General features: G+C 42.2%; 1 protein-coding gene across 1 annotated transcript in view; it reads right to left on the bottom strand.

Annotated features, from left to right (window-relative positions):
- Positions 1 to 24,101, bottom strand: part of LOC126416440 (ATP-binding cassette subfamily G member 4-like) — a 304,210-nt gene that overhangs the window by 58,904 nt on the left and 221,205 nt on the right. The window contains exon 4 of the mRNA XM_050084163.1: positions 20,948 to 21,093. Within this exon, the coding sequence (XP_049940120.1) occupies positions 20,948 to 21,093 (146 nt within the window). The remainder of the gene's footprint in view (positions 1 to 20,947; positions 21,094 to 24,101) is intronic.

Raw genomic sequence — 24,101 nt, 5'->3', positions numbered from 1 at the left:
CACTAGCCTCCATCATTCAAAGAATTACTTTGAGACAAGTGCAAATTTTTACTGCTAGAACAGTTTCCAAAACATTACACTTTAGTAATTAGTTCTGCAGTGACACTTATATAGTTCAGTTGATTTCTTGTACGTATCTTAGTTCGGTGTAACTCGGAGTAATCTGCTTCCTGCTGCTGCTGCTGAAGTAGTCGTTTCCTCGGTCGATTTCATATGCTAACTGGATCAAGTTACGTGAATTCCATGAAATAATCCAGGTACCAAGTCGTTTTATAGTGTTTCATTTATGACAAGCTGCACCATTTCTTCTTAGTGGGAGCCAACTCCACATAACAGGCTACACATAGTCACAATACTGTATTACAACAATTACATTATCGCACAGACGTGCGACACAGTGGTTGCGTTTCAGAACTATCTCCAACTGTCCATTCTTGAGCCTTGTGCTCCTCCTATTTATACGTTTTTAACAATCAAGTCAACAAAACTACAGTGCAATTTTATTAAACTAACAATTAAAAGCTTAACATTTTTATGAGTAACTATCCACAGAACCTTGCTTATTTTATGCTGAAACTGGCATATACAATAAAAAAGACTTTTACATAGGATATACATCATATTATATAAAATACTGAAAGATAACAATGCTAACCTAAATTTTCTTAATTATGGCTTCATTTGTAAATGCAAAATATTACGAACATGTACTGTACAAGCATGACCTACTAGTAAACAAATGGAATAATAAATTTTATGGTATTTAATGTATTACGCGAAATCACTTATTAGATACCATTGGAATTTCGTAACTTTGAAAACAGGAATGTAAAACAAAAGGGGTGTTTTATTTCGCCGCCAAAACAGGGCAAGAACGCTGTTGCAGTGAGTGCCTCTGCATCTTCAATTACATCCCTGCTTCGAGTGCGCTTAGAAAGGAATGCATGGCGTATCTGCCTATCGGAACAGCCATTCTGTTGGAATACCGTTCTCAGGTGTTGTAGCTCACCAGGCAGACTGTCGGCATCTGAGACTACATGTGCTCTATGCACCAAAGAGCATAGGACACTGCTGCGTTGCGCAGGATGATGACAACTTGTGGGCTGCAAATATAGCTCCGTATGAGTTGATTTGCGATAGAAGCTGTGTCCCAGTATAGCATCAGCTTTCCTTCTGACAATGACATCAAAGAATGGTAAGGTGCCATCCTTTTCCACTTCCATTGTGAACTGTATATTGGGATGGAGCGAGTTCAGACGCCGGAGAAACACAGGTAATGTCTCTATTCCGTTTAACAAGGATGCGTTGTTACAGCTGTGGATTGTCCACTACACCTGAGATGACAAAAGTCACGGGTTACCTTCTAACACAGTGTCGGACATCCTTTTGCCCGGCGTAGTGTCGCAACTCGATGTGGCAGGGACTCAATAAGTCGCTGGAAGTCCCCTGCAGAAATACGAGGTGGAATCCAAAATTTTCGGGACTGGTGCTGCCATCTGGAGAGTAGGAGTAGTTGATCTTTGCAACGCTAGGTGGCGAGAGCTGCATATCTGATGAGTCAGTGTGCATAGTGGCATTCAGCTGGTAGGATGTGTTGCATGTCCACAGTGATTTCCGTAATACTCTGTGTCTGGTGTTTGGCGATTTTACGATGGATCCGTGAACAGAACAGCGCGTGTGTATCAAATTCTGGGCGAATCTCGGGAAAAATGCTACGGAGACCCTTGCAATGATTCAACAAGTGTTTGGGGGACAGAGTATGAGCCGTATGCGTGTGTTTGAGTGGCATGCTGGGTTCAGGGCCGGCTGTACAGACGTCGAAGATGATGCTCAAACTGGAAGGCCCTTTAGCTGCACAATGCCAGACATTGTTGCCAAACTTCAACAATTGGTTAGTGTAGGTCGACGTCGAACCATTGAAGACCTGGCGGAGGAAGTGGGTATTGGTTATGGGACCTGTTAACAAATGTTGACAGATGAATTGGGTACGCATCGTGTCGCCGCAAAATTTGTGCCAAGGATCTTGACTGCCGATCAGAAGGCACAGCGTGTTGATGTGTGCACGAACCTTCGTCAAACCACATCTGATGATCCAACCTTCTTGTCGTGGGCTATCACTGGTGACGAGACCTGGATTTACGGTTATGACCCAGAGACAAAGCAACAATCGTCCCAGTCGAAGAGCCCGGGCTCTCCAAGACCCAGAAATGCGAGACAGGTGAAGAGCAAAGTTAAGAACATGTTCATCGCTTTCTTTGCTACTAAGGGAATTGTGCACAAGGAATTCGTCCCACCCAACCAAACAGTGAATTCCACGTACTACTGTGACGTTTTGCGATGGCTCCGTGAAAACGTGGGGCGGCGACGACGGCCTGAACTTTGGCGTCGAGGGAACTGGCTGCTGCATCACGACAATGCGCCCTAACACACGTCCTTGCTCACCAGTGTATTTTTGACAAAAAACAACATAGCGGTTGTACCCCACCCACCGTACTCGCCAGATTCGGCACCTTGCGACTTCGCGCTGTTCCCAAAACTCAAACTCAAGTTGAAAGGCCGTCGGTTCGACACTCTAGAGAGGATTCAAGAAGCATCGCTGGTGGTGATAAACACCCTCAAAGAACAGGACTTCCAGAAAACGTCTGATCACTGGCAGAAGCGCCGGGACCAGTGTGTACATGCGGATGGGAACTACTTCGAGGGTGATGGTGACCATTAGTCCAATGGTAAGGCTTTCAACAGATGGCAGCACCAGTCCTGAAAATTTTGGATAGCACCACGTATTTGGCAATGCTGCATCTATACCCGTCCATAAGTGCGAAAGTGTTGCCGGTGCAGGATGTTATACACGAACCGACCTCTCGATTATGTCCCATAAATCTTCGATGGGATTCATGTCGAGTGATCTGAGTGGCCAAATCATTCGCTCGAATCGTCCAGAATGTTCTGAAATGGCGCATTGTTATCCATAAAAATTCCATTGTTGTTTGGTAACGTGAAGTCCATGAATGGTTGCGAATGGTGTCCAGGTAGTCAAACATAACCATTTTCAGTCAATGACCGGTTCAGTTGGACCAAAGGACCCAGTCCATGGCATGTAAACACAGCCCATACCAACATGGAGCCACCACCAGCTCGCACAGTGCCTTGTTGACAACTTGGGTCCGTGGCTTCGTGGGGTCTTTGTCACACTCGAACACTGCCAATAGAAATCAGGACTTGACTGACGAGATCACGGTTTTCCAGTCGTCTAGGATCTAACCGATATCGTCACGAACGCACGAGAGGCGCTACAGGCGATGTCGTGCTGTTAGGAATGGCGCTTCGTTCGTCTGCTGCTATACAGCCCATTAACACCACATTTCGCCGCACTGTCCTAACGGATACGTTGGTCGCACTTCCCACTTTGATTTCTACGGTTATTTTACACAGTATTGCTTGCCTATTAGCACTGAAAACTCTACGCAAACGCCGCTGCTCTCGGTTGTTAAGTAAAGGACGTCGGTCACTGTGTTGTCAATGCTGAGAGGTTGTGCCTAAAATATGACATTCTCGGCATACTCTTAACACTGTGGGTCTCGGAATATTGAATTCTCTGACAATTTCCGAAATTGAATGTTCCATGCGTCTAGCTCCAACTACCAAAGTCTGTTAATTCCCATCTTGCGGCCATAATCAAGTCGGAAAGCTTTGACATGAATCAACTGAGGACAAATGATACCTCTGTCAAAGCACTGCCATTTTATACCTTGTGTATGCAATACTACCGCCATCTGTATATGTGCATATCGCTACCCCACGACTTTTTCACACCTAAAGTGTGCTGCGATGTACGGTGGATACCGTAAACAATAAGATACCGATTTTTGGCTTACTTTCATACAGTTTGCAAATTATTTATTACACTCATAAGTTTTATTTATTGTGTGCAATATTTTTCATCAGTACAGTTTTGCTACAGTTGCTAAAGCTGTGTAGGAAGATATTGAGGGTAGATAATTTTATGGAGGGGGCGCGGCATTGGCAGCTCTGCAGGGTCACCACAGTAAGGTGCGAAATGTGCAGAACTCTACGTTTCATTGTGTCTATTTTTACTTTTTTATTTTTATTTATTTTGTATTAGAAACTATTTCTTTTACCTGCGGCTTCGACTGCTTACGTGTACGTTACATATATTGCAAATAACTTCTTCAGCTCCCCTTCCTGTCCATCTCCTTCGCCCTCCCTCTCTCTCTCTTTCTCTCTCTCTCTCTCTCTCTCTCTCTCTCTCTCTCTCTCTCTCTCTCTCTCTGTCTCTGTCCATTGCCTCTCCCCCCTGTTCTATGTTCATCGCCTCTTCCCTCATCTCTCTCTGCCCATCTCTTCTTCAGCTCCCCTTCCTGTCCATCTCCTCCACCCTCTCTCTGTCTATATCCTCTCTCTCTCTCTCTCTCTCTCTCGCTCTCTCTCTCTCTCTCTCTCTCTCTCTGTCTCTGTCCATTGCCTCTTCCCCCTGTTCTATGTTCATCGCCTCTTCCCTCATCTCTCTCTGCCCATCTCCTGTTCCCAATACCTGTCCATCTCTCCCACCTCTCTCTGTGCATATCCTGCTCCCCACCTCCATCTGTCCACGTATCCCCTCTCTCTGTCCTCATAACCACTCTCTCTGTCCATCTACTCCACCATGTCACTGTTCATCTTCTTCTCTCCCATTCTCTGTCCATCTCCTCCCCCTCCCCCATCTCTGTGACCATCTCACACTCCCCCCCCTCTCTCTGGCCATCTCGTCCATCTGCCCTCTCTCCGTCTCCTCCACCCTCTCTCAGTCTCTCTCTTCTCTCCTCCTCTCTCTATCCGTCTATGTCACTCCGTTTTTACCTCCACTCTCACCTACACAGCTCTTCTTTCCAAGCAGTAAGTGGCGTGTATGCCAAGTTTAGTTGAAATCGAGCCATTCGTTTAGTAGGAGATGTCAAAAATACACTCCTACAAGCATTTTTATAGTATAAAGATTTTTATGGTTGACTCATTGCAAGATACCATTCTTTCATCGAACAACCTATCTGATTTTTTTCCAGTCTTGATTGACGGGAAGGAGATGAGGCAGGGCTGAACGGACGGCTTTAAACACGAATTGACGGAGGTTCCACCATCTTCACAAGAATTGGCACCCTATAACTGCCATCTGCTCCCGCATGTTAAGAATTTTGAAGCCGGGAAAAGTTTTGAGTTTAATGATGATGTTATAGTATTCTGCAATCATTAAACAATGCAGTATACTCCCGGGAACAAATTCCGACAAACTGCACTGATTTCATGAAATGTTCTCCTTCCCCACGGTAGTGGCATGTGTCGAACATCCCATACTTTGAGAACTGTGAGTCATACGGTATATAGTTTCCTAGTACTTCCTTAGTAATGAGGCACGTTCCTGATAATGCGACATTGAATCTGTGGTCGACACTTGGGTTATTATAAACAAAATGTTTCACACAATAAACACCTTCGTTCAATGTACCATCCACAGAAATTTTTGGCAGAGGGGGAGAATGTTCTAAAATTGCTACTTTTTATATGATTGATAAAGTTAGTCTGAGAACCTATATTACCACAAGAACTAAATTTGATAGACATTACTAAAACTTATTTTATCTCAAACGGTTAATAGTTATTCATTTATGTTTTGGGTATAATACCTAAGACAGCAAAATAGTAAGCATATTTCAATATTACAGGGTGGGGTAAACAAAAGTGGCCCGGACAAGTGGATACGATTGGATGAGAACCTGTAGGACATTAACGGAGGAAGAACAGACCTACAGTTACTTCCAACAGAATGGAGTAACTGCCCATACAGCCAGCCGAATCTTGGAGCACATTTACACAATCTTCACGCCTGACACAATTGTTAGCAGAGGTCAATCTATTCCCGGTCCTAGATGGCCACATATGTGGCCTGATCTGTTAGTGTGCGTATATGGGGAGCCTACAAGTCTAAGGTGTATCGCAATAATCCTCATGGTCTTCATTAACTGTAGGCAGAACGTTTTGAATGAGACTGCAGCTGTTCATGAATGTTGGTCACTTTCAACATATGCTATAGTCAAGTTAGTACTGTATTTCCTTTCCTCTATTGTGTTTCTTTGTACCCTGGAACTCTGTTCTCTGGGCCACTTTTATTTGTCCCACCCTGCATAAGCTAATTATATATTTGTATATTATTGATATGAATGTCAAAGCCGCAATTTTGATTTAACAAACTAAAATTACATAAATTTTATGACTGATTACTGGGCATTGGACGAGTTGTTTAAAGGAAATATTTCTATTAATACACCTATAATATGAGGTTGTCACTGAAAATTAAAAGTCTGAAATAGAAAGATAATCATAAATGTGGGGAAAATCCTTCTGGGAAGCAAGAAAAATAATAAGGAATGCAAAATAGTGCTTCTCAAAGAGGGGAAACGCAAATAAACTTTAAAGAACTACAGTACCGTCTATCACGGCAATGCTAATTCTGATATTTAGTAAAACTGCACACAATCATTACTAAAGCAGCGCGTGAATATTGTAATAAATATCGAGTCTATAGCTACAGGTTTCTGGAGGGGCAAAGCCCCTCTTGTTCCCAATTTCGGGCGCCTATCATCGTGCTTAGTGTGATAGGCACCTATGTATCGTAATCTGTATCCTGATTCTGGAAAGAGCTGCGTAGCTACAGACGCGCATCTGTTTCGGAAGGGAAGCAAACAAAGAACTTGGTAGCTCGTGATAGGCAGGCATTAGTCTGTGCAAGCACAGCTGTGCCCGTTACTTAAGCCGCTTTCTGCGTGGAAAGTCGAGCAGCGCGGTTACGCAATGAAGTCCTACCGGGTCACCTCTAACATACGATTCGTGAAGACAGGCAAGGAACTGCATTCATTATTAATCAAGTGGCAAGGCTGTGGTCGTGGTGTGGGAACTGTTCTCGGAAAGCAACTGTTCGGAGCGGTCTTTCTTTTAGTGAACTATCGTTCTTTTAGTCCTCACGCACTACGCTTAAATGCTACACTCGGTAGACGAAAACCGAATTTCGAAGAAGGGTGTCGTGTTTATATTTTATGTCAGTATAGATTTTGCTAGCCTGATTAGACATCATTAGCCCGAGCATCTGTAAAATATCTGTCCAATTTGGTCTTCACGATGAAGCGAGATTATGACTACACGTGTAACATTTTTTAAAAGGAGGGACTACGATTTCCCTACAGATGCCAGTAAATTTGTAAGGGCGGACGGAGGAGAGGAGAAGAGGGAGGAAGAAGGGGAGAAGAAAAAAAGAGAAGAAAGAGTAGTAGTAGGAGGACGAGATTGTAAAAGAAGAGATGCTTAAAAAATTTGTCCACGCCAGTTAATGCGTTCGAAACTGTTTCACTAATCCGCCAATACTGCGCAGGTTCACCGTGTTAAGTGTCCAGTAGCCGAAGATTACTATAGTCCGACGTTTTGGAATGGGTAAAAAATTTCGGAATGGGAACAAAAACATTCAATCCTGTACACAGACTTACTGAATGTTTTTACACTAGTTACCAACTGTGTAAGAGATTCTTCTGCACTGAAAAAGAGAGTGAGTTTAACTGTTTAAAAATTAGTCAGATTTTCACAATATATGGTTGTTGCCAGTCAATTCGATTGTACTAATGCAGCAAACATATAAACATTTACAGATCCCTTTCTGTCTAATAGAGATGAAATGTGCTTCTCCTCAGTTAAACAAATGAAATGAACTTCCTGCTCAGTGGAACAGTTGTTTCCCTGCAGTTCACACAAAATTACTTCGCCAGCCGCTGTGGCCGAGCGGCTCTAGGCGCTTCAGTCTGGAACCGCTCGACCGCTACGGTCTTAGGTTGGAATCCTGCCTCGGTGATGGATGTGTGTGATGTCCTTAGGTTAGTTAGGTTTAAGTAGTTTTAAGTTATAGGGGACTGATGACCTCAGATGTTAAGTCCCATGGTGCTCAGAGCAATTTGAACAAAATTACTTCTGCCACATTAACCAATAATTTTAAAACCAAGTAAGAAATTCACCTCCAATGCACGTTTGAAAAACGGTAAAGCGTTTACGTGGGAGCGAGTATCGATTGCGGAAGAGGAAATCCGGATGTTGGAGTATTTGCGTAACCAACCACAAGTGGTACTGTGAGAGCGGCTTTTGGAATCTGGATTTCGAAGACGTAGGTAAACGCAGCCCCCCAACCTCATGAACCATGGACCTTGTCGTTGGTGGGGAAACTGATCTCCGTACCGTAGGTGCAACCACAACGGAGGGGTATCTGTTGAGAGGCCAGACAAATGCCTGGTACCTAAAAAGGGGCAACAGCCCACTCAGTAGTTGCAGGGGCAACAGTCTGGATGGTTGACTGAACTGACCTTGTAACATCAACCAAAACAGCATCGCTGAGGTGCGAAAGCCTGAAAGCCAGGGGAATCTACAGCCGTAATTTTTCTCGAGGGCATGCAGCTTTGCTGTATGGTTAAATTTTGATGGTATCCTCTTGAGTATCATATTCCGGAGGTAAAGCAGTCCCCTATTCGGATCTTCGGGTGGGGGTCTACTCAGGAGGATGTCGTTATCAGGAGAAACAAGACTGTTCTTCTACGGATCGGAGCGTGGAATATCAGATCCCGTAATCGGACAGGTAGGTTAGAAAATTTAAAAATGGATAGGTTAAAGTTAGATATAGCGGGAATTAGAGAAGTTCGAGGGCAGAAGGAACAGTACCTTTGGTTAGGTGAATACAGAGCTATAAATACAAAAGCAAATAGGGGTGATGCAAGAGTAGGTTTAAATGTTGTTGTTGTGGTCTTCAGTCCTAAGACTGGTTTGATGCAGCTCTCCATGCTATTCTATCCTGTGCAAGCTTCTTCATCTCCCAGTACCTACTGCAACCTACATCCTTTTGAATCTGTTTAGTGTATTCATCTCTTGGTCTTCCTCTACGATTTTTACCCTCCACGCTGCCCTCCAATACTAAATTGGTGATCCCTTGATGCCTCAGAACATGTCTTACCAACCGATCACTTCTTCTAGTCAAGTTGTGCCACAAACTTCTCTTCTCCCCAATCCTATTCAATACCTCCTCATTAGTTATGTGATCTACCCATCTAATCTTCAGCATTCTTCTGTACCACCACATTTCGAAAGCCTCTATTCTCTTCTTGTCCAAACTATTTATCGTCCATGTTTCACTTCCATACATGGCTACACTCCATACGAATACTTTCAGAAACGACTTCCTGACACTTAAATCTATACTCGAAGTTAACAAATTTCTCTTCTTCAGAAACGCTTTCCTTGCCATTGCCAGTCTACATTTTATATCCTCTCTACTTCGACCATCATCAGTTATTTTGCTCCCCAAATAGCAAAACTCCTTTACTACTGTAAGTGTCTCATTTCCTAATCTAATTCCCTCAGCATCACCCGACTTAATTCGACTACATTCCATTATCCTCGTTTTGCTTTTATTGATGTTCATCTTATATCCTCCTTTCAAGACACTGTCCATTCCATTCAACTGCTCTTCCAAGTCCTTTGCTGTCTCTGACAGAATTACAGTGTCATCGGTGAAACTCAAAGTTTTTATCTCTTCTCCATGGATTTTAATACCTACTCCGAATTTTTCTTTTGTTTCCTTTACTGCTTGCTCAATATACAGATTGAACACATCGGGGAGAGGCTACAACCCTGTCTTACTCCCTTCCCAACCACTGCTTCCCTTTCATGTCCCTCGACTCTTATAACCGCCATCTGGTTTCTGTACAGATTGTAAATAGCCTTTCGCTCCCTGTATTTTACCCCTGCCACCTTTAGAATTTCAAAGAGAGTATTCCAGTCAACATTGTCAAAAGCTTTCTCTAAGTCTACAAATGCTAGAAACGTAGGTTTGCCTTTCCTTAATCTTTCTTCTAAGATAAGTCGTAAGGTCAGTATTGCCTCACGTGTTCCAGTGTTTCTACGGAATCCAAACTGATCTTCCCCGAGGTTGGCTTCTACTAGTTTTTCCATTCGTCTGTAAAGAATTCATGTTAGTATTTTGCAGCTGTGACTTATTAAACTGAAAGTTCGGTAATTTTCACAACTGTCAACACCTGCTTTCTTTGGGATTGGAATTATTATATTCTTCTTGAAGTCTGAGGGTATTTCGCCTGTTTCATACGTCTTGCTCACCAGATGGTAGAGTTTTGTCAGGACTGGCTCTCCCAAGGCCGTCAGTAGTTCCAATGGAATGTTGTCTACTCCGGGGGCCTTGTTTCGACTCAGGTCTTTCAGTGCTCTGTCAAACTCTTCACGCAGTATCGTAGCTCCCATTCCATCTTCATCTACATCCTCTTCCATTTCCATAAGATTGTCCTCAAGTACATCGCCCTTATATAGGCCCTCTATATACTCCTTGCACCTTTCTGCTTTCCCTTCTTTGCTTAGAACTGGGTTTCCATCTGAGTTCTTGATATTCATACAAGTCGTTCTCTTTTCTCCAAAGGTCACTTTAATTTTCCTGTAGGCAGTATCTATCTTACAACTAGTGAGATAAGCCTCTACATCCTTACATTTGTCCTCTAGCCATACCTGCTTAGCCATTTTGCACTTCCTGTCGGTCTCATTTTTGAAACGTTTGTATTCCTTTTTGCCTGCTTCATTTACTGCATTTTTACATTTTCTCCTTTCATCAATTAAATTCAATATTTCTTCTGTTGCCCAAGGATTTCTACTAGCCCTCGTCTTTTTACCTACTTGATCCTCTGCTGCCTTCACTACTTCATCCCTCAAAGCAACCCATTCTTCTTCTACTGTATTTCCTTCCCCCATTCCTGTCAATTGTTCCCTTATGCTCTCCCTGAAACTCTCTACAACCTCTGGTTCTTTCAGTTTATCCAGGTCCCATCTCCTTAAATTCCCACCTTTTTTCAGTTTTAAGCTACAGGTCATAACCAATAGATTGTGGTCAGAGTCCACATCTGCCCCTGGAAACGTCTTACAATTTAAAACCTGGTTCCTAAATCTCTGTCTTACCATTATATAATCTATCTGATACCTTTTAGTATCTCCAGGGTTCTTCCATGTATACAACCTTCTTTCATGATTCTTAAACCAAGTGTTAGCTATGATTATGTTGTGCTCAGTGCAAAATTCTACCAGGCGGCTTCCTCTTTCATTTCTCTCCCCCAATCCATATTCACCCACTATGTTTCCTTCTCTCCCTTTTCCTACACTCGAATTCCAGTCACCCATGACTATTAAATTTTCGTCTCCCTTCACTATCTGAATAATTTCTTTTATTTCATCATACATGCGACGAATTGATATTGTGGTGAACGGCATATACCGACCGCGAGAATCTGGCTTTCCGTGCTACGTACGCATCTCTGTGTCATACCGAACCAAAGATCTTGTTTATTGACAGTTTGTGAAGGAAGTGGAGAGATCGGTCGTGTGAGAGGAAAAGAGGCAATGTATTGTTGTGAGACGCCATTACGGTACATGGTAAATGTTCAATTAGCTTTTTTTGTACAAAATAAAATCCAATAATCAACATAAAGTATTCAAAGTGTGTATATCTCCGTACCGAAATTAGTTAATTATCATTGTACAGATATTAGGAGATGTATATCACTCGGAGGCGATAGTGCAAACCTGCATTTTTCACGATCATAATTCGTCGAGAGATTATCTCCGAATTAATAAACTTTAAACTTTAACTTACTAAATTGTTGGACCTATCATCCAGATTCATCAAACAACATAGCATACAGATGTGCCGAACGATTTTCGTAACGAGGAAAGGTTTTAGAGATTTCAGGTGTAGCAGACAACGACGAGGAAATTCAGCGGGATCGCACTGTGGAATACATCTCTGGCTTTCATGTGGTATTTAAAACGAAATATTTATATTTTCCTGGTTTTCAGGAGAGTAAAGATAAAAGGGAATAAGGAACTAAGCTAAACCAATCAAAATCAATAACTAAACCACTACTTAAAATTAAAGCACACACAAAGAATATTTATTTATAAAAATAAAATAAAGAATATTTTTAATTACCTAACCAATAATAATATAATGAAACACCCACCACAGTAGCACACGTTTATTTGCCAACTAGCTCCGCAGATGATGAAGAAATTGAAGAACTCTTTGGTAACAGAAAAGAAATTATTCAGATAGTTACGAGACACGAAAAGTTAAAAGTCATGGGGGACTGGAATTCGATAGTAGGGAAAGGAAGGGAAGGAAAAGTAGTAGATGAATATGGACGGGTGGGGGTAAGGAATGAAAGAGTAAGCCGCCTGGTAGAATTTGGCACAGAGCATAACTTAATCACCGTTAACACTTGGTTTAAGAATCATGAAAGAAGGCTGTGTACGTGGGAGAGACCTGCAGACACCGGAAAGGTTCAGACTGATTACATAATGGTAAGACAGAGATTTAGGAACCAGATTTTAAATTGTAAGACATTACCAGGGGCAGATGTGGACTGTTACCACAATTATGAACTGTAGATTAAAACTGAAGAATTTGCAAAAAGATGGGAATTTAAGGAGATGGGACCTGGATAAATTGAAAGAACTAGAGGTTGTAGAGAGTTACAGAGGGGGCTTTAGGGAACGATTGACAGGAACAGGGGAAAGGGTACAGTAGAAGAAGAAAGGGTAGCTTTGAGAGATGAAATAGTGAAGGCAGTAGAGCATCAAGTAGTTAAAAAAACGAGGGCTAGTAGAAATCCTTGGATAACACAAGAAATGTTGAATCTAATTGATGAAAGGAGAAATTATAAAAATCCAGTAAATGAAACAGGCGAAAAGGAACTCAAACGTCTCAATAATGAGATCGACAGGAATTGCAAAACGGCTGAAACGGCTAAGCGGGAAAGCTAGATATAACGGTGTAGAAGCTTATGTCACTAGGGATAAGATACATGCCACCAACAGAAAAATTAAAGAGACCTTTGGAGAAAAGAGACCCACTTGTATGAATATCAAGAGCTCTGATGATTAACCAGTCCTAAGCAAAGAAGGGAATGCCGAAAGGTGGAAGGAGTATGTAGAGGGTCTATACAATGGGATGTGCTTAAGGGCAATATTATGGAAATGGAAGAGGACGTAGATGGAGATGAGATGGGAGATATGATACTGCGCGTGAAGAATTTGACAGAGCACTGAAGGACGTAAGTAGTAACAAGCCTCCTGGAGTACACGACACTGCGTTAGTACTACTGATAGCCTTGGGAGAGCCAGCCATGAACCAAACTCTTACATCTGATGGGCAAGATGTACGAGACTGGCGAAATATCCTCAGACTTCAAGAAGAATATAATAAATCCAATTCCAAAGAAAGCAGGTGCTGACAGTTAAAGTCACTATTGCAAAATACTAACAAGAATTCTTTACAGAGGAATGGAAAAACTGGTATAAGCTGACATCGGGGAAGATCAGTTTGGATTCTGTAGAAATGTAGAAAAACGCGAGTCGATACTGACCTTACGACTAATCTTAGAAGCTAGGGTAAGAAAAGACAAAACTACGTTCATAGCATTTGTAGACTCAGAGAGAGCTTTTGACAATGTTGACTGGAATACTTTGTTTCAAATTCTGATAATGGAAGGGGTAAAATACAAGGAGCGAAATGCTATCTATAAGTTGTACAGAAACCAGAAGTCAGTTGCAAGAGTCGAAGGGCTGAAAGGGAAGCAATGGTTGAGAAGGGAGTGAGACAGGGTTGTAGCCTATCCCCGGTGTTATTCAATCTTTACGTTGAAGAAGCAGTAAAGGAAACCCAAGAAAAATTTGGAGTAGGAATTAAAATCAAGGGAGAAAAAATAAACACCTTGAGGTTTTCCGATGATATTGTAATTCTGTTAGACAGCAATGGACCGTGAAAAAGGATTGAACGGAATGGATAAAGTCTTGAAAGGAGGCTATAAGATGAACACCAAAAAAACAAAACGAGGATAATGGAATGTAGTCGAATTAAATCAGGCGATGCTGAGGGAATCACATTAGGAACTGAGACACTTAAAGTATTAGATGATTTTTGCTATTTGGGAAGCAATACAACTGAAATTGTGTGTATGGGTTGTACCCATATATGGATGTGAAACATGGACAATAAACAGTTAAGACAAGAAGTTAATAGGAGCTTTTGAAATGTGGTGCTACAGAAGAATGCTGAAGATTAGATGGGTAAATCACGTAACTAACGAAAATACTCTGAAAAAGTGAGGGACAAGAAATTTGTGGCACAACTTGACCAAAGAAAGGAATCTGCTGATAGGACACATTCTGAGACATCAAGGGATCACCAGTTTATTATTGGGGGTATAAATCGTAGAGGGAGACCAAGAAATGTATATAGTATGCAGGCTCAGAAGGATGTAGGTTACAATCGTTATTCGGAATTATATAGTCGCTCAAACAGGAGAGAGCAGCACGATGAACTGCTTCAAACCATTCTTCGGTACTTCGGACTGAAGACGACGACAACAAAACACAGCTCAGTACTACTAATCTATGTTAAAGAATATGTCGTAATCAGAGTACTAAAGGAAATATCATGTTCAATTTGTAAAAACCTGGTTTTAACCAGTTCACATAACTCTTTTAATTGATGTGATATATCCCCCTGACATCACAGGCAACAACATATGTTATCAATAGGTGGTTGTTCCGTCTTGAAATCACAGTTTTCCATCGGATACCTATAGCTAGTGACAGAAGACTTATAGTACATCACAACAATAAAGGAAAACAAGATGAAAAGTGGAAATAAAAAAGTTCGGAAATAGAACTGTAGTGCGACCTCCAGCAGACCAGATGAAAGGGCACGCAGATGCCGACCAAAAACGTGAAGAACTATCCCACTGACGACGTCTTAATGTGAAAAAGGCGGAACGCGTGTGGGAGAAACAAAATACAGTGCAGCAAGAAAAGGCGGTTTTATTTACAGAACAAATATTACTTTCAATGTCTTGATGAAGAACACCTTTCAAGACCTAAACTGTTCGTCATGAAAATAGGCAGTGCGCTCGTCTAACAACATTTAAGTGCGCTTCGGTAATGCGGCGTGTTAAATTAGATATTTTTTTATGTTTAAAAAGTTGTTCTGCAGATGCCTTAGTTATTTTGGACCATTAGATGGCGTAATGGAATGGTTTCCCAATAACTTTAACAGATGTGGATCGAAGAAAGCCTATGCATTCTTGGTATCGTCTGCTGGGTTTACGAAATACTGTATGTTTTATCTGCATCGCCACACTGTTCCTTCCGAATTTTCATATTTTTTTCCACTTGTTTCACATATCACAGCTACAACGCTTTTTCTCGATTCCTCAGCTGCCTTAATGATACTCTGAAGCAAAATATTAGTCATAATTATGACGAAGTCATAATAAGCTGGTTGTTTCTACTGTTTACATAACATAAGGATCGTGCAAACCTGCAAACCTCAACATTGGAATATGAACCGACTACTACGTCTTCCGACTCGTACAAACATCAACATTTATTTGAGCAAATGCCAAAACTGCTAGTCTGCCAGACATAGCCTTCTGTAAACATAAGATATCTTCGAGAGTACCCTGCATGCATTTGAATTCCTTCGTCCATTTCTCAAGTGCTGCCATGCACAGCAAAGGCCTTTTCCGCTTTCAGGAATAAGAATATTCTTTTGTCGACAGAGACCTAAAAATCAATGCAAGGGCATGTCCTCAAAATTCCACTTCACCCTTTTGCTTTCGTTCAACGGGCATGGTCTTCCCGTCGGTGTAAAACATTTTATCAATACATTCCTTACAATTCTGTGTAATTTGTTTTTTGTTTTCGTGGCAGATGTCCTGTTTGTCCGCTTTGATGAAAGAACACGGCGAAGAGCAATTGTTTTACTTCACAAGGCTACATCGCATTTCTACAGTATTGCTTCTTTCTATGCATTTAGTTTTATTAAATGACAAATCTCTGCTCTCAGTTCCATAATTTCTAACCTTGCTCACTATTTCACTAAGCTCATGAACGGGATCACTAGCTGTGGTATGGTCACCTATTTCTTTTCTTTTAAACACCTTTTCTAAAGTCTCCAAAGCTCGCTTTTGCAAACTTCTTGCTTCGCAGCGTTGTGCGCGACTTACAAATCTCTGAAGAATGAATTTGCTTTTATTACTCCTGGAGCCGCGTGGTCAGAGGCGCTTTGCCACGGTTCGGGTGGCTCCTCCCGTCGGAGGTTCGAGTCCTCCCTCGGTATGGATGTGTGTGGTTGTCCTTAGCGTAAGTTAGTTTAAGCTAGATTAGGAATTGTGTAAGCCTAGGGACCAATGACCTCAGCAATTTGGTCCTATAGGAACTTACCACCAATTTCCTAATTTTACTCCTGGAGTTATTTACTAAGTACGATACAACTACATTAATTTTTCATTATTAATCAAATAAATAATGGACAAAAACGATAAAATGTCAGCGAGATAAATCACTGCAATAGTTTATTTCGAAAAAATTTAATTATACAATTTTTCTCAATAGAGAGGCTTTTAACTGACGACCTCCAGCAAGTCATACAGAGATCCTGCCAATTGAGCTGCGGAGCCGCGCGGGATTAGCCGAGCGGTCTGAGGCGCTGCAGTCATAGAATGTGCGGCTTGTCCCAGCGGAGGTTCGAGTCCTTCCTCGGGCATGGGAGTGTATGTTTGTCCTTAGGATAATTTAGGTTAAGTAGTGTGTAAGCTTAGGGACTGATGACCTTAGTAATTAAGCCCCATAAGATTTCACACACACACACACACACACACACACACACACACACACACACAAACTGAGCTGCGGAGCCACTTTGATTGACACTGTTGTTTTTAACGGCTTAGAGCAGCACGAGAAATGTGCAAGCACAATAGTTCCATCGTAAGTTATACGAGTACTACATTTTCACAATGAAATAGGTAACACATCTTGAGAATACAAAAAACTATAGGTTACTTCCATGAGAAATGAAGTATCTATAAGTATCTAGTATCTAGAAGCAAAAAATAACAAACCTGAGCAACGTAATTTACTTATTTCCTACACATTATAGCGAGTCATTGACTGGCTTTTAGAGTAATCAAGTACCTCCTCAAAAAAAGCATTGAATTTATGTGAATTAATTTATTTTAAAGTAATTTTTGAGTGCAATTATTATCAGTGTTATTTATGCACTGACTTCTTATCCTTCCAGCTGCATCGTTGTTTTCTGTACTTTCTTCCTCATGCCAGTTCGGAATGTTTGCGCTGGGGATTGCTGCAGGTAGTAGTAGCATCTTTCTTGAAGGTAACTCCAAAAGTTCGTTTCTCAAATCTCGTTCCTAATCCTCAGCCCGAAAATTAACTAAGGTGCAGTTATCGTATTCACTTTGTCCGCGTGTTTGCATCGAACTATCCGTTCACGTTGCAGTTGGTCATCTTTGGGAAAACCATGCTAAATAACGTTTGCCATATTTCGAACAGTATTAATGAATTCTGACACAGCATAATTATAGTTACCCTTGCTCACGACTGGCATGGAACGAGTTACTTTCTTTTGGATTCACACCTGGACTTCCGTGTTCTGCCGAATGCACAGCCACGAGCGTCCTCAAAGTGACATCAAGGCGCGCAGCGGCTTCTGGGAATTTTTTGCTCACGAGAGGCCGGAATGGTCTACCTCCTTTTTCCAAACATCTTGGTCACACCACGCACCATCGCTTTATCAGACATTTCGACCGCTTACTTGTTTCCATAAAAGCCCATTCACTTAAACACATTTGAAATACACTCACGCTCATAAATTAAAGATAATGGTGATACATGGTGAAACGACGCTCTTGGGGGGCGGTTTGCGGTTTTAAATCACCTATGTGGTGCATCTGACCTGCGGTCGTCGCACGGTGGCGCTGGCAGCAGTTGACATACGCAGAAGTGTGTTGATGCATGTCAGCGTACGGTGCAGCGAGTAAGTGTGCAGACGTTTTCAGACGTGCTAATGGTGACTGTGTATTGAAAATGGCTCGAAGGACACATATCGATGATGTTACGAGGGGTAGAGTAACAGGGCGACTGGAGGCTGGTCAAACACAGCAGGTCGCAACACAGGCCCTCCGTGTGCCACAAAGAGTGATCTCAAGATTATGGCAACGATTCCAGCAGACAGGAAACGTGTCCAGGCGCTACAGTACGGGACGTCCACAGCGTACAACACCACTAGAAGACCGATATCACACCATCAGTGCCCGCAGACGGCCACGGAGTACTGCAGGTAGCCTTGCTCGGGACCTTATCGCAGCCACTGGGACAGTTGTCTCCAGACACACAGTCTACAGACGACTGAACAGATATGGTTCATTCGCCCGGAGACCTGAAAGGTGTATTCCACTGACCCCTGGTCACAGGAGAGCCGGTAAAGCCTGGTGTCAAGAACACAGTACATGGTCATTGGAACAGTGGTCCCAGGTTATGTTCACGGACGATTCCAGGTATAGTCTGAACAGTGAATCTCGCCGGGTTTTCATTTGGCGTGAACCAGGAACCAGGTACCAACCCCTTAATATCCATGAAAGGGACCTGTATGGAGGTCGTAGTTTGTTGGTGTGGGGTGGGATTATGATTGATGCACGTACACCCCTGTTTGTCTTTGACCCTTTTTGCGGCCTGTGCACGTGTGCATGGTGATCATATCCCATATTGTTGTTGGGGCACACGCGCACATGTGTTTCGGGACGGTTTTCTCAACTTATCGCCAATACCGTGGACTTACAGATCTGTGTCGTGTGTGTTCCCTATGTGCCTATGCTAAACTCCATCGAGCACGACTGGGATCCCCTCGGTCGACGTATCGCTGCACGTCTTCAAACCCTTACAACACCTGAGCAGCTCCGACAGGCACTGGTGCAAGAATGGGAGGCTATACCCTAGCAGCTGCTCGACGACTTGATTCAGAGTGTGCCAACCCCAGAAAAACGTGTTTCTTGCATTTAAAATGCAAACGAAGCAAAATTTTGTTAAACGGCTAATACTTATCTTAGACCAAAGTCTGATACACTGTTGGAGCTAATGTGAATCATTTCTCCCTCCAGTCTGCAGTTATTTGAGGGTGACTATTTTTGCACTTAAAATCCAAACGAGGATGACTGTTTTTGCACGCCAAATCCGAACGATGGACATACAAATGATATCATTAGCTGAGCATTAATTTCAGCCGAATCAAAATCTTTTGCAAAAGGAATTAATCCATTCGCACCATGTGCCTGGGAGCCAACTCCGGTTCATCTTTCAAACCTTGTTTACCTAATATACTGTAACACAGTTACAGTAAGACACATGTTAGAATGTTTATACAATTGTCATCTGGTCCGGACAAAGCCAAAAACTTTTTACCACGTGTTAATAGCTCAGATAGGAACTGAATACCAAGACGCTCTGCTCCCAAACCGCGATTCTGCGTGTGGCCTTTCCCGTCATAGTTGCTAAAGTGCTTACGTGCAATAATGGTGGACTGCCTCATGTTGAAGTTCTGTGTACATAATTTTTCACCACTACGCCAGGCAAGTCGCACGGTCATAGATACTTAACGCTACGCGTGCAGAGCCGGTGCGCGTCGCTAGTTGTATAAAGCAGTCGTGTTTGTCGCCTCAGATTGAAGGCCTTGCACATGACGGCCTAACTACCCCAGATGGACTGCCACGATCAATAACTCCACACGATCATTTCACTTCTTGAACTTCTTGCTGCATATAAAGACGTAACTTGGCGGTGTTTGCGCCGCAATAGAAGATACGGAAAATGGCTCTGAGCACTATAAGACTTAACATCTATGGTCATCAGTCCCCTAGAACTTAGAACTACTTAAACCTAACTAACCTAAGGGCATCACACAACACCCAGTCATCACGAGGCAGAGAGAATACGGAAGTCTTGCTATTTATTTTTAGCACACCTCTCTGATGCCTATGCGAAACTTTCAACATCAACGAACGTTATATCACTGCAATTGCCTTTTCAACAACTTTCGAATGCCGTTAAAAAGTATTCTGTACGACTAAAAAAGATATCTGGTTTAATGTCTAGGGCGATACGAGAGTTGATAGGATTTCACACGCGGCAGAATTACATGGCATTCGCTTCGATATCTTGAACCATGTGTCAAATAAAATACTTGTTACGTGCTAAGCGACTCACCCAATGAATGTTGAGTTGTATACTTTGTATAAAAGTAATTCTCATTAGTTTCTTCTTTTTTTTTTTCTCTCCGGCCGAGTTTGATGTTGACTCAAGCCGAAAGGCGTTAAGCTGTGTGGTCTATGAAAATAAAAAGCGATCAACTAGGAACATTACATTAGTTAGTGGTATTATGATAGCGGACACGTACTGTAATACCATTTATTGGCAAACGCCTTAACCTTATCTATATAGTCTGGATCACTAAATTATTTTGCAACAGAGTATTCAATCCTGGCTGATCATTTTAATTTATGAGTTGTAAAACCGTTGATGGCGATGTCGAACAACGCACACACACACACACACACACACACACACACACACACACACACACACACTTTGTTAAAGGAAATAGCTGTCCCTCTTCCGTAACACATGACCTTCGGAGAACTGGTTAGGTTTTTATCTTTTTCTTCGTTCGCTAATGACAGTACACATTTGAAATGTCGGTGAAGCACTGAAACAGTCCAGCTGTCTTACGCAAACGCATATGAATATCAGCGTTGTCTTAGTTATTGCTGTAACCATTCAGTATACACTTTTGTTACAAACTGACTTCAACAAAAGGTGCTTCTAAGTCTAGCCTAAATGCGACAAAAATCTCAGTCATACAGGGAAATTAGTGACAAAACTATCAAACAAGCAACGCAATGCTCAGTCAGTAAATCATCGTAGTAACACAGCTTTGATTTCATTGGGACGTACGAATCGGGCTTACGTGGTAGGCTCATCGATGAAAATGACGGACGGGTTGTTGACGAGCTCCTGGGCGATGCTGAATCTCTTGCGCTCTCCACCAGACAGCTTGTCGGTGAAGGTGCTGCTGCAATGGGACAGCCCCAGGGCGGCCAGCACCTCGTCCACCTGTGGCAACAGAAAATAAGTCTTCACCACCGGTTACAGACAGCACGTTTTTGAGGACACATATTTCAAAAATTATTCATTTTATCGCTATTTTACCAGCTTCTTCCTTTTCTTGAGTATTTGTCGCGCATCGGCGGTAGTTTGTATAGTTATAAGACGTGTATATTTCTATTGTCAAACCACAATTTATGAAAGACGTATATATTTTATTAATAGGATTAATTAGGAATAATTAACATTTGTCATGTTGGAAATAATTGTGGTAGCAGGGAATGTCTGCACCAAAGTATTGTTGGCAAGAGAGATCGCATATTGATATAATTTTAAAAAGGACGGGAGAGACAGTGTATGGATACATTTTAAGAAAAGAGCGGGAAAGACCTCGCATTGACACATTTTGTAATGATAGTGGGCACTGTCTGCACCAGAAAGCATTGTTGGCAGGAGAGACCACACTTTAGCGTTCGTAGGAAGTCAGTGGTAAGCGAGAAGTGAAGCGAGTCGGTAGCAAGTCTGAAGCGAGAGGTTGACAGGAGCGGTGTGCCTGCCAGCCACTAGCTATGATTTATAAGAGATTATAAACGGATGTACAGAGACATCAGCTAACTATTATGATAAGAGGAACTAATATTATTGAATTATTTTTTTGAGGAACTCAAGACTACTGAAGGTATGTTTGCGCAATGCTACTTGTAAGATTATTGTAAAAAGTAAGTCCCATTTGAACGTTTGTAAAATCATTTCATTCAGAATATAATTAAATTTTGCCAGCAATATTGCATTTTTTATTATAATCCATCCCAAAAACCATCAACGTAAAACTTTGCAAAATTTTATTGTTGTCAAGAAAAAGTTTAACTATGAATTACGTAACTTCAGTCACATTAATTAAAGAATAACGTCAGCTGTGCTATTAAAGAATAACGTCAGCTTTGGTAATAAATACAGCCACTTATTATGAAAGCTCACCAGCAGATAATAGAGTATAGTAAGACAGAGTAAGTATATTAATGTCGCAGTTCGATGTAGCAGTCAGATGGCGATCCAGTATGAGTAAAAAAGGTAAAGAGCAGTTTTGCATTTTTGCAGGTAACGACTGAGGGCCACGACGACGACACATTCTATGTTTCGTCTAAATAATCAGCAAATCACTTTTAATAATCAGCATTTAAATTTGTATGCAAAGATTGAGAAAGAGAATTAATTTCAAAGGGAAGATTTCATCTGTTATTATTAAGCAAGAGATAGAAATCCTAAGCGAAGGTTTCATAGGTTATTGTAAAAAGGAAGGTTGCGTAACAAAATAGATATAGAGGAGACGGGAAGGTATCATAGTTTAACAGATTTAACATGATTAAATTGAGGGATGGCCCTTTGTCCTCCCTGTCGCCACCCCATTACCTCCTGGGACGAAATATGTGGCTGGCTCTGAGCACTATGGGACTTAACATCTATGGTCATCAGTCCCCTAGAACTTAGAACTGCTTAAACCTAACTAACCTAAGGACATCACACAACACCCAGTCATCACGAGGCACAGAAAATCCCTGACCCCGCCGGAAATCGAAACCGGGAACCTGGGCGCAGGAAGCGAGAAAGCTACCGCACGACCACGAGTTGCGGACACGAAATATGTGTACCCAGCGTGTAGTGTTATTTACGTGATAGTCACCGAAAGTTTTCTAAATGTTTGCGTATCGTGTAAATGAAGCGGTACTAGTGGGATGTGAGATGTAGCGAAACTGCCCTGTAACTAATTGCAGTAAGGCCAGCACACCGAGTCTCGCTGTTAATCCGCCAGGCTGATTCGACCCGGTGCCGGCGCTTCTCCCCGTCCCGAAAGCGGCGCTTTAACGGGCAGGGCTATCCGGTCAGATTAATTCCAACAACTTGTTCGCGTTAAACTGTAATAAGCACTCAGGACAAAATAATAGTTACGCCCTGAGGACATGTACATGTAAACACATTCTCCACAACCCACTGTATGATGAATGGCAGAGGGTACCACGACCCCTATAACTGACTTCATTTCCTGTTCCACTAGCAAACAGAGCGAGGGAAAAGCCACGATCTAAAAGTCTCTGTGAGAGCCTTAGATTTTCGCATCTTATCTTCGTGGTCCTTCCGTGACATATACGTTGGCTATAGAAGAATCGTTCTGCAGTCTGCCTCAAATTCCTGTTCTTTAAATTTCTGTAGCAGTGATTCGCGAAAAGAGCGTCGTTTTCCATCCAGGGATTCCTATTTCCTTCTCAGTGATAATTGTGAGCAGATCAAACGAACCGATAACAAATCTAGCAGCACGACTGTGAATTGTTTCGATGTCTTCCAATAATCCGACCTGGTGGAGATCCCAAACACTCAAGAATGGGTCGCACTAGCGCCCTGTTCGCCGTCTCCTTTACATATAAACTACACATTCCCGAAATTCTCCCAATAAAATGAGGTCAAGCATTCACCTTACGTGCTACCGTCCTTACGTTCTCATTATGTTTCATATCGCTTTGCAACGTTACGAATAGGTATTTAATTGACGTGACTGTGTCAAGCAGGCCCCTACTAATGCTGTATTCGAACGTTACACGATAGTTTTTTTCTAATCATCCGCCTTAACTTACATCTTTCTACATTTGGAGCATGCTGCCATTCATCGCACCAACTAGAAAGTCTGTCTACAGTCATCTTGTATATTTCTACAGTCGCTCAAGGACGACACCTCCTCGTACATCAAAGTGTTATCAGCAGATAGTCACAGGCTCTGAGCACTATGGGACTTAGCATCTGAGGTCTTCAGTTCCCTAGAACTTAGAACTACTTAAACCTAACTAATCTAAGGACATCGCACACATCCATGCCCGAGGCAGGATTCGAACCTGCGACCGTAGCAGTCGCACAGTTCCAGACTGAAGCACCTAGAACCGCTCGGCCAAGAGAACAAGAGTGGTCCTGTCACACTTCCCTGGGGCATTGCTGACAATACCCATGTCTCTGATGAACATTCACCGTTG

This window comes from Schistocerca serialis, chromosome 8, assembly GCF_023864345.2.
Source record: "Schistocerca serialis cubense isolate TAMUIC-IGC-003099 chromosome 8, iqSchSeri2.2, whole genome shotgun sequence".
Lineage (NCBI taxonomy): Eukaryota > Metazoa > Arthropoda > Insecta > Orthoptera > Acrididae > Schistocerca > Schistocerca serialis.
The sequence above is the reverse complement of the archived record's forward strand: the minus strand, read 5'-3'. Positions and strand labels throughout refer to the sequence as shown.